This window comes from Eleutherodactylus coqui, unplaced genomic scaffold, assembly GCF_035609145.1.
Source record: "Eleutherodactylus coqui strain aEleCoq1 unplaced genomic scaffold, aEleCoq1.hap1 HAP1_SCAFFOLD_120, whole genome shotgun sequence".
In the NCBI taxonomy this organism is placed as follows: domain Eukaryota; kingdom Metazoa; phylum Chordata; class Amphibia; order Anura; family Eleutherodactylidae; genus Eleutherodactylus; species Eleutherodactylus coqui.
Window position 1 is genome coordinate 26,262 of NW_027102320.1, and position 11,192 is coordinate 37,453.

An 11,192-nucleotide genomic window follows, 5' to 3' on the forward strand; every position below is an offset into this window, starting at 1 on the left:
TTTACGTGCGGAATGTAATTTTTTCACTTTCCGGTGTCATAGAAACAGGAAATTTGGCACTAGCATTGATTAGGTCATAAATAGGAAAAGCTAATGGGTCCCAACTCCATTATTTAATTCTATGTGCAAAAAATTAGCGTCCAAATTTATGTACGGAATCTAATTTTCTCACTTTCCGGTGTCATAGAAACGGGAAATTTGGCACGAGCATTGATTATGTCATAAATAGGAAAAGCTAATGGGTCCCAACTCGATTATTCAATTCTATGCACAAAAGAATTAGCGTCCAAATTTTACGTGCGGAATGTAATTTTTTCCCTTTCCGGTGTCATAGAAACAGGAAATTTGGCACGAGCATTGATTATGTCATAAATAGTAAAAGCTAATGGGTCCCAACTCCATTATTCAATTCTATGCGCAAAAGAATTAGCATCCAAATTTTACATACGGAATGTAATTTTCTCACTTTCCGGTGTCATAGAAACTGGAAATTTGGCACGAGCATTGATTATGTCATAAATAGGAAAAGCTAATGGGTCCCAACTCGATTATTCAATTCTATGCGCAAAAGAATTAGCGTCCAAATTTTACGTGCGGAATGTAATTTTCTCACTTTCCGGTGTCATAGAAACGGGAAATTTGGCACGAGCATTGATTATGTCATAAATAGGGAAAGCTAATGGGTCCCAACTCCATTATTCAATTCTATGCGCAAAAGAATTAGCGTCCAAATGTTACGTACATAATCTAAATCTCTAACTTCCCAATGTCATAGAAACATGAAATTTGGCACAAGCATTGATTGTGTCATAAATATGAAAAGTTAATGGTTCCCAACTCGATTATTCAATTCTAAGCGCAAAAGAATTAGTGTCCAAATTTTATGTACGTAATCTAATTCTCTCACTTCCTGATGTCATTTTATATGAAGGAAACGTCACATGGTTACCTCCACGTGGTGTTTCCTGGGTAACGCAGAGAACTATGCAAAATGGTGAACATATGTTTTTCCTCAGTATCTCTAAAGTAACTACGACTTCATAAGATTTTCCGTGTGAACACCAGATAAACACCAGTACCAAATTAACTCGGGCGAAGCCGGGTATATCAGCTAGTACTGTATAAATGGTGAAAGTTGCTGGGAGTGGGCTTAGGAGTGTGTCTGTTCCATATGCAACAGATGCTAACTATATTATATAGTTGACGCCCAATCGAAAAGGCTGGAACAGAAGATAGCTAAAAAATAAGCCTCATACAGCTAGGTTAAAGAAAAAAATAATAAGAAGGTGGGGATTGAAAAAAAAAAACAAAAGACAAACGCCACTGCTAAAACTGGCTCTGTCTTGACGGGGTTAACAGTGGGGATGAATGAGGTAGTTGTGGAAATGTCTTGCTGATCTTGAAGATTGGAATGCATAATAAGGTATATTGCCTATGATGCTTGGAATGATACCCATGCTGCAGGATTTTTTATAAAAATGTGATTGTTCTCAGTAAGAGAAATCAAGTAATCTTGTAGATATGATACCTTTTAATGTCTAACAAAAATACATGATCTTATTGCGATCTTTTGACCTCCCTCAGGCAAAATGGAACAAATCTAAAGACATCGTCACGCCCGTGTGGCACACGAGCACCATGCTCAGCACGGACGTAGGGTGACGTTCACAACTACTGCAGTCGATACTACTATGCACTGTAGAACACTGCGCACCACAATGGTGGTGCGCAGTGTTCTCATCCTGGCTCTCAGTTTTTGTCCTTTTTTCCCAATATAAAGCCCCTCAACATGTTTGAAACTGTCAAGCCAACAATTTCTTCTTGTGAAACATTTTGTCAATTTCATGAATCTTTAGGCTATTGAGGAAAGCAAGACCCTAGCACCCACTGAGGAGTGGCCCACTGCACAATGGAATGGGAAATGTGAGGCGAGGTTGTGGCAGTCAGCCACTGTTCCAATAGAAGGAGACCTTAGAGCAGCAAATGATAGTCAGAGTAATGAATGATCCAGCTGGAATGGTGGGTCTTAGGGCTGGTAACTGGTCCCATGGCAGAGAAGATCCATGGCCACAGGTGACTGAACTATCCTGTGTTTCAGCATGAAACATAGCTAAGGATTGGTGGAGGAAGAAGTTAGTGGAGAACATTTATTTGTGCACCATCAGTCAATCAAATCAGAACTTGTAGGAGGGGGCAGTGTACCAAATACGCCCAGAGTGTGGTAGACTATTGTGGAGGCCAGATCTTATCAGAGGTCTAGGATGACACTAAGAAAAATAAGGCTGTGAAAGATGCTGTAGAGCCTGTCCTTGTTGGGTGTCATAGCTAAGGAAGAGTCAACACCATCTTTAACTCTCCACTGGGGATCATCTTATGAGCTGCCTTTACCTGCTTTGCAGACTCATCATGAGTTTTCACCACTTTCATGGCCAGAACAGCATGGAGGGGGGCATGAAGACAGCTGTTTGCCAGCCATCTGTCAGCAGCCCCCTGCACAGATAACTAAGTTCAGGGTCTACATGATTGCCTGATGTGGTGCGAAACACAACAACAATTGAACCAGGGGGATGTAAAAGGTCAACAGTGTCTATGTTAAGACTGTTGCCCTCTAATTCATATAATACAAAATATATCTGCATGTAAAGGGGTTCCCTGACTTGGACTGTTGGGGTACATAACTACCTTCTTCAACAAACCATATCCTTGGACTACAACTGCCAGTGAAGTAACTGGTGACTAGTGTCACCATTATATTGTGCATACTAATTTGTGCTGTTTGACACACACTTTATTCATATGCACCGCTAATACAGCAAGTTATGAATACTGTAGCAGCAGTAGAGGTGACTGTAGTAGCGATAGAGGTCACTGTAGCAGTGGTGGAGGTCACTGTAGTAGCAATGGAGATAACTGTAGAAGCGGTAGAGATCACTGTGCATGTGTTTATCTGGTTGTAGAGGGATTTATGGTGTGAAAGGGTGAGGTTGCAGGAAATATTACCTTTATGCGGACTTCGTGAGCCTTTGGTGGTGCAACCTCAATCTCTTCTATGCTGAGTGGTTGTTTAGGTCCCCAGCAAACAGCAGCCTTACATTTGATGACCTGAATGTGAAATAACAAAACCAATGATAGTCAGCTGCATAAGTAAAAAAATAACATCCACTCCTATTCACAATTTTCAACTCATTCTCAGATCAAATTTTTAAAATTGTAATTGTACCCTGCCTTCCCCAACACCTGGTAAGGTTGGACATCGAAAACATCGAAATATCGATATATCGCTAATGCTTTGGCGATACTTTTCATCGATTATCATTATGTCTGATATATCGGTAACATTAATAGTTTAATGCAACATAATATTGATTTTTGTAAAGAAGAAACGTGTCTTTTGGTCTAGTGACCATCTTCTTTGTGTTGGTACAGGATGTAGTTTTTCTTTCGGCACTATTGAACTTATAAACAAATTCTAGAAACTTTTGGAAAGTGTCAGGTGACTCTTTGTTACCAATAAGGTTTGCTCCAGGCAAAACGACTCTCAGAAAAAGTGGGGTCTTAGGCCCCTTTTCCACATGCGTTTGTTCATCGCGTTAGATGCAGGCTCTGAGCGCTTGCATCTAATGCGATGGCTGTGGGCAATGCTTTCTAAATAAAAGGGCTGCGCTGAACGCATGAAGGTCACGTCCAGAAAAGGAGACGTGACATGTCGTGCGTTCAGTGTCTAACGTGAACGCGGTGCCCATAGAAAAGATAGGAGACCCATCTGCGTTCGGGGCACTGCATTCGCATTACCAGGCCCTGCATTGAAAATATCTTTCTGTAGTTGCTACTTCAGTTCCTGCAGAAATAATGTTTTCAAAAGCTGATGAAATTCTGTCTGCTCGAAGGAGCATTTTGAAGGGAGAGCATGTGAGCAAATTAATATTTCTTGGCTCATAAGTTAATAATTATTGGGGCCAATGATAAAAAAACTTCTTTTCATATTCCTAATTTTAATTATATGTTTCATCTGTAATTTTTTATTTTCATTTGTAACTTTAATATATTTTCATGATGTTATTAATAGTTATAAATTAATAATAAATAGAGTTTAAAGTTTTAAAATTTTTTTGCTGATTGTGTTGCTTTATTAACCCTAGACATGTTTTATTTTTATACAGCATTTTAAAAAAAGTCGATATATGGAAATATCGATAGTTATCCACCGATATTCTACAATAATCGATAGCTTGTTCAGCGATAGTCGATAGTTGATACTATCGACTATCAATATTTTTGTATCGATGTCCCAACCTTAACGCCTGGAATGTCCTTGGATAATGTCCATAATATGTCCAAAATTTGAAACAGAAATGGCTTCTATTTGAGTAGAAATACTGAAATTGTAAGATAAATAAATAAAAATAAATAAATCTTTTTATTTTTATAGCACCAACTTATTCTACAGCGCTTTCAAATAATTTATTTATTACCCCCCAGCAAGCTGGGCACTCATTTTACCGACTTCGCAAGGATGGAAGGCTGAGTCAACTTTGAGTCGGCTATCTGAACCATGCGGGGTTTGAACTTGCAACCTTCAGGTCGTGAGCTAGAGCTCATACATTTTGCTCAAGTCCAAACCAGTCAATGAATTCAAAGACATAGATTGCAATTGATAGTACCTGGCAGCCTTTATTTCTAATCTTGTAAGCATAATTAGAAGCTGTAGGCAGTTTAGATTCATGCCTAGTTCTGCCTTCAAAACATGTCATCAATTCTATTTGCTGTTTAACCCCTTCCCTCGCCATGACGTAAGGGTATGTCATGGAAGTGAGGTATTTTCCGCAAAAGGGACAAAAATGGTGTAAAAATAAGAGCAAAATAAAGTACAAAAAATAAAAATGAAAAAAAAAAATGTTAAAACACCCTTTTTTAATGCTTTTTCTCATATTAGAAAAAATTTAAAAAATGTAATATCCCACATATTTGGTATTGACGTGTCCATAATGAATTGAGCATGCTTTTTATCTTGCATGGCAAAAAGCATTTTAAAAAACGCTAAAAAACTGAATCAAATTGCTAATTTTTAGCATTTTGCCTCCCGAAAACGCAATAAAAGTGGTAAAAAAAACATGTGTACCCCAAATAAAAACCAAAACTACAGCTTGTTTTGCAAGAAAAAAGCCCTCATAGAGCTCCGTCCATGGAAAAATAAAAAAGTTATTGGACTTTGAATGCAGTGATTTTAGAAAAAAAACAATAATTTCCAAAAAAAAAAGGGTTTTTATTGTGGAAAAACCTAAAAAAAATATAAGAATTTTGGTATCGTTGTAACCGTACCGTCCCGCAGAAAAAAATGTAGTGTATAATTTATGCTGCATAATTAACGCTTAAAAAAAAAAATTTAAAATCTATGGCAGAATTGATATGTTTTCTCTCCCTTCGATCACAAAAAAAATAAAAGTTTTACCATATAGTCTATATAGCCAAAAATGGAACCAATAAAAACTACAGTTTGCCAAGCAAAAAACAAGCCCTTATACGGCCGTGTCAACGGAAAAATAAAAAAGTTATGGCTTTTGAAAAATGGAGATGAAAAAACACAAAAAATCATTTGGTCCTCAACGCCAAAATAGGCCATGTCCTTAAGGCCTTAAAGGGAACCGGTCTTTAAAGTGATGGTGCTTTTAGTTTAGGTGATGTGGAGTCCAGAGAGACTCTTTTCATACTCACTTGGTCCGCCGTTCCTGTGATTTTTCCACAGCATAAAAGCAAATCAAATGCATTTAAAGTGTCAGCGACGATCATTAAAGCTTCATCACTGTTCAGGCCAAATTAAAACCCCTTAAAAACCCTTCTGTAAAGACATGGATGATTTTCCATCCAAGTGGAGTTCTGCATCAAATCACAAGGTGGCAGAATTATGCTACTTCCAAGTCAGCAGCTTATTCTGCAAATCCAGCACCAAAACCCTCAAATCTCATTACAGATTTTGGTGCAGAATCTGTCAGTCGAATGTGGACCAATTCCGCCTATCTGAAAGCACCCACTGAAAAGAAAATATATATCTATATAAAGCAATACTAGTATAATCATTAAGTACATAAGTGTCATGAATTATAAAATGCATATAAATAACCCAAGCTGCAAGTGCATATAGTAAAGAGAGAAAAAACCCACCACACCAAACGTGCATTTTACTGAGGCTTAGCCTGTACTCCAGACTAAGGGTACGTTCACACGAGCGTGTTTTGGTGCGTACTTAGGTGCGTACATACGTCCGCACCTAGGTACGAGCAAAAACACGCGTGAACACAGCTGCGTGCTTGTTGTCAATGGAGCCACGGCTGCTGCCGGTGGCTCCATTGAAGACAATGCTCTGTTGGCCCCCTGCATTCTTTTTCAGGGAAGGGCTTTACATATAAGCTCTTCCCTGAAAAAGAAATATTTTAGTGCAAAACAAAAACATTTAAAAAAAAAAACGTACCTCTCCGCCACTGCTGTGACCCCCGCGGACTTGAAAAACACATCTGCCGCATGCGGCAGATGTTTCCTTCACCCCCGCTAGTTAAAAAAATTCCCTGCTGCTACATCTGTGGCAGATGCAGAAAAGGGAATTCTTCAATTCTCAACCGCAGCTGTCACACATGACAGCTGCGGTAGAGAATCCTGCTGTCGGCATCCCGTCAATGGCTTTTCAGGGAAGGGCTTCATAAGTCCTCCCCTGAAAAGACATTTAAAATAGTGCAAAAAATAAAAAAAAAACAATACTCACCTCCCTTCAGCCGCCGGGGCTCAGACGCGACCTCTGGCGCTGTCCCCGGCTCCGTAGTTCTGAGCTATCAGCAGCCGGGGATTTAAAATCCCGGACTGCTGGTAGCTCTGATTGTGGTTGGCTGAAGTGCTTTAGCCAATCACAATCAGAGCTACCAGCAGGCGGGATTTTTATATCCCTGGCTGCTGATAGCTCAGCAGCGCTACAGAGCCGGGGACAGCGGCAGAAGTCCCCGCTGAGCCCCAGCAGCTGTTAGTGGCTTTTCAGGGAAGGGCTTCATAAGCCTTTCCCTGAAAAGCCTTTTAAAATAGAAAAAAAAAAAAAAATACCCACCTGCCGGGGCTCAGCGTTGACTTCTGCTCCTGTCCCTGGCTCTGTAGCTCTCAGCTATCAGCAGCCGGGGATTTAAAATCCCTGCCTGCTGATAGCTCTAATTGTGATTAGCTGAGGTGCTTCAGCCAATCACAATCAGAGCTACCAGCAGGTGGGGATTTTAAATCCCCAGCTGCTGATAGCTCAGCAGCGCTACAGAGCCATTGACAGCGGCAGAAGTCAACGCTGAGCCCCAGCAGCTGTCAATGGCTTTTCAGGGAAGGGCTTCATAAGCCCTTCCCTGAAAAGCCAATTAAAAGTAATGTAAAAAAAAAAAATTACTTACCTGTCTGCGGCTGCTGTGTCCCCGCAGAGGAATTCTTTAATTCTCTACCACAGCTGTCACACATGTCAGCTGTGGTAGAGGATTCTGCTGTCGGCAATTGATTTCAGGGAAGGGCTTTGAATATAAGCCCTTCCCTGAAAATCAAGTAAAAGTGGTTTAAAAAAACAAAAAAATAGATACTCACCTCCCTTCAGCTGCTGGGGCACAGCCACGTCTTCTCCTGCTGTCCCCTGCACTGTGGTGCTGATCTATCAGCAGGCGGGGATTTTAAATCCCAGCCTGCTGAAAGAGCTGAATGTGATTGGCTGAGGTGCTCAGCCAATCACAGGCAGCTTTCACCTGTCATTCATTCAGGGAGAGCTGCCTGTGATTGGCTCAGCACCTCAGCCAATCACATTCAGCTCTTTCAGCAGGAGGGGATTTTAAATCCCCGCCTGCTGATAGATCAGCACCACAGTGCAGGGGACAGCAGGAGAAGACATGGCTGAGCCCCAGCAGCTAAAGGGAGGTGAGTATCTATTTTTTTGTTTTTTAAATCACTTTTACTTGATTTTCAGGGAAGGGCTTATATGTAAAGCTCTTCCCTGAAAAACAATTCAGTTGTGCCAGCAGACCGTTATGTTCAATGGAGCCTCCGGCAGCAGCAGCGGCTCCATCGAAGTGAATGGCTGCATTTTTTTTTTACACCAAAATTTTTCCTTTTCAGGGAAGAGCCTATATGTAAAGCTCTTCCCTGAAAAACAATTTAGTGGTGCCAGCAGACCATTGTCTTCAATGGAGCCGCCGGCAGCAGCAGCGGCTCGATTGAAGAGAATACCTGCATTTTTTCTTTTTACACTAAAATCTTTCTTTTTCAGGGAAGGGCTTACATGTAAAGCCCTTCCCTGAAAAAGAATGCAGGGAGCCGGCAGACCATTGTTTTCAATGGAGCCGCCGGCAGCAGCCGCAGCTCCATTGAAAACAATGCGTGCATTCCCTACGGTGCACGCATGTCCTATCTTTGCAGGCACGCACCTGTAAAACATGGACATGTGCACACACCACAGGGAATGCATTGTTGTAAATACAAGCGTGTTTTTGTGCGTGCGTATGCACGCACAAAAACACGCTCGTGTGCACCCACCCTAAGCCTCAGCAAAACGTGTGTCAGTGTGCTGGGTTTTCCCTCTTTTTACTATATGCACCTGCAGCTTGGATTATTTATATGCTTTTTAATAAAGCTTTTTACTTATTAATATTATTATTTATGTCTAGCATGTTGCTTCCAATGGTGTAATATTTGATATACGTATTGGATTTTTGTTAAATTTGTTTAAGCTTCTATAGGTTAATAATTTTGCAAGATGTGTTGCTGCCATCAATTTCTTAAAGAGTTAGTTTTGTTTTAATTAAATGTAAAAATGTCTCCCTTTCACTTTCTGATATGTGTTCTATGTTCTATTCTGAATACAATATGGTTATATGAGGTTTCCAAATCATTGCATTATTTTTTTCTTTACATTTTACACAGCACCCAAACTTTTTTGCAATTGGGGTTATTCTTTCCAACTTTTGGGGAGGAACATCAGGAAGAATTCAAAGAGCAATAAAAAGTGACACATGTAACATGTTACATAATGTTTGGGCTTTATTCCCCACATATTCTATTTGAATCATAAATAGCACATAAACTATGACTCCAATCAGCAACCCCCAGCTTGGAGATTGAAGAATCGCAGCATGCTCGATTTTTCTGAGTTCGCAGAAATCTTGCCCATTTTTTCCAATGGGAGAAAAGAAGAAAAATAAAAGGGATTGCATGGCACTCGCATGTACATGTTTAATTTCTCCTTGTACATGTTTAATTTCTCCTTGTACATGTTTAATTTCTCCTATTAAAAATACATGTGGTTTTCACGAGCGTGAAAATCATGTGTTCAGCGATGCGATTGTCTCACAAATCGCAACACAATTGCAGCGAACATCGTAATTTTACAAGCTCAAATATTGGTCTGCGTTATTGCCCTCGGCCATGTGAATGTACTCTAACGTTTAGGTATCAGGTGATTTGTAACTTCTGATTGAGGGAGCATTTAGACTTTTACTACAATTGTACTGAAAGCCATGATGAATTTCACAAAAACCACATACGGTTTTAAATTGCACCAACTAAATGGAGTCAGAAAGAAATCTTTGTAGAGCAGCATGACCCCTAAATTTGGGAATGCAAGGTCATGGTCCCACAAAGCGATCTACAAAACATTTCATAATACAATGCTCCATTGCCCATTTTTAAGCAGAGGACGTGGAGTGGACAAAGTCTATTTCTTCTGCAATGACTGCCAGTATCAAAGCCTTCACTCGCCTTACAAATAGATTAATGCCACACATTCAGCTGGAAGCTCAGAGATATAGTGGCATTAAACAAGGACAAACACCAAGCAATCCAACAGGAAATATTCTTACATTATCATTTGCTGAATGGAAAAAATTAAACAATTATATAAGTGGAGCAGCTAGAATATTATCATACTCCACAAGTGAGGAAGATCTGGACTAGAGATGAGCGAGCGTACTACTTGAGCGAGTAGTGCCTTATGCGAGTACCTGCCCGCTAGTCTCTAAAGATTCGGTTGCCGGCAGGGGAGAGCGGTGAGTTGCGGGAGTGAGCAGGGGGGAGTGAGAGAGAGATCTCCCCCTCCCCCCCCCCCCCGTTCCTCCCCGTTCTCCCCCGCCACTCCCCGCCGGCACCCGAATCTTTAGAGACGACCGGGCAGGTACTCGCATAAGGCACTACTCGCTCGAGTAGTTTACCTTAGCGGGTATGCTCGCTCATCTCTAATCTTGACACATTAGAGCTCTTACTTTTCCAGCAGTTGCCATGTTATACTTCCTTTCACAAAGCTGTCCGGAGATGAATGTGAACCCTACACACACTTTTCAGTTACTCTTCTAACTTACACCTCCCATTTCCTCCCCTTCTACATGGCTATGTGCCTCATACTCCTCCCTTGAAAGCAGCAATTGTGGCTCCTTCAGAAAGCCGTAATTTAAAAAAAATAAAAAAAAAATATATATATATATATATATATATATATATATAAACTCTTTATTTGTAAATTTTATGGGTTGGGTACAGAAAAGAAAATGGTGGGATGAAACAAAAGAAATACATATTTAATTAAAACTTCTAATTTGAATGATAAGGGGAGACACATGAAGGTGAAGACATTTCCTCTGCGAACATGCAGAGCACAAACAGGTTAACTAAATAACTATGGACGCGACTGTTTCCAAGATCCAGGTTTGTTTGAAAAGTAAAGTAATGTGTAAGGCCTGCACACAGCTGGGTCGCATCCTGCTGCGAGAATTCTCACAGCTGGATGCGACCCGTGCCCCGGTATTGAGCTTATACTCACCCGTCCGGCGTCTTCTCTCTCTGCACTGCAATGTGCCGGCTGGCGCAGTGCAGAGTCAGCACGTCACCAGTGACATTTCTGTGTGGGCCCCTGTGAGGCTCGCTCAGAAATAGGACATGCCGTGATTTGTTTATCGCGTGAGTTTTCACGCAGTCAAATCGTGGCTGTCGGCATAGCATTGCATTATCTAATGCAATTCTATGGCATCGTGCACGGGCGGAAATTCTGCGGGAAAGGGGGATAAGTGTCTTTCCAATGCCTCGGAATTAGTACTTTGGCTGGGTTTATGAGAAAAGAAAGCAGGGGTATTTGTGTTATTGATGGTCAGTGGTGTTAAGTTTAAAAGAAGAAGTTTTAGTTCCCAGAATTGTATTTATCATTG

General features: G+C 40.7%; 1 protein-coding gene across 1 annotated transcript in view; it reads right to left on the reverse strand.

Annotated features, from left to right (window-relative positions):
• LOC136601744 (alcohol dehydrogenase 1-like) overlaps positions 1–10,309 on the reverse strand; it is a 30,603-nt gene extending 20,294 nt beyond the window's left edge. The window contains exons 1-2 of the mRNA XM_066588846.1: positions 10,257–10,309; positions 3,001–3,102 (exon numbers count right to left, since the gene is read on the reverse strand). Of these exons, the coding sequence (XP_066444943.1) occupies positions 3,001–3,102; positions 10,257–10,274 (120 nt within the window). The 5' untranslated portion in view covers positions 10,275–10,309. The remainder of the gene's footprint in view (positions 1–3,000; positions 3,103–10,256) is intronic.
• Positions 10,310–11,192: the final 883 nt, after the last annotated feature.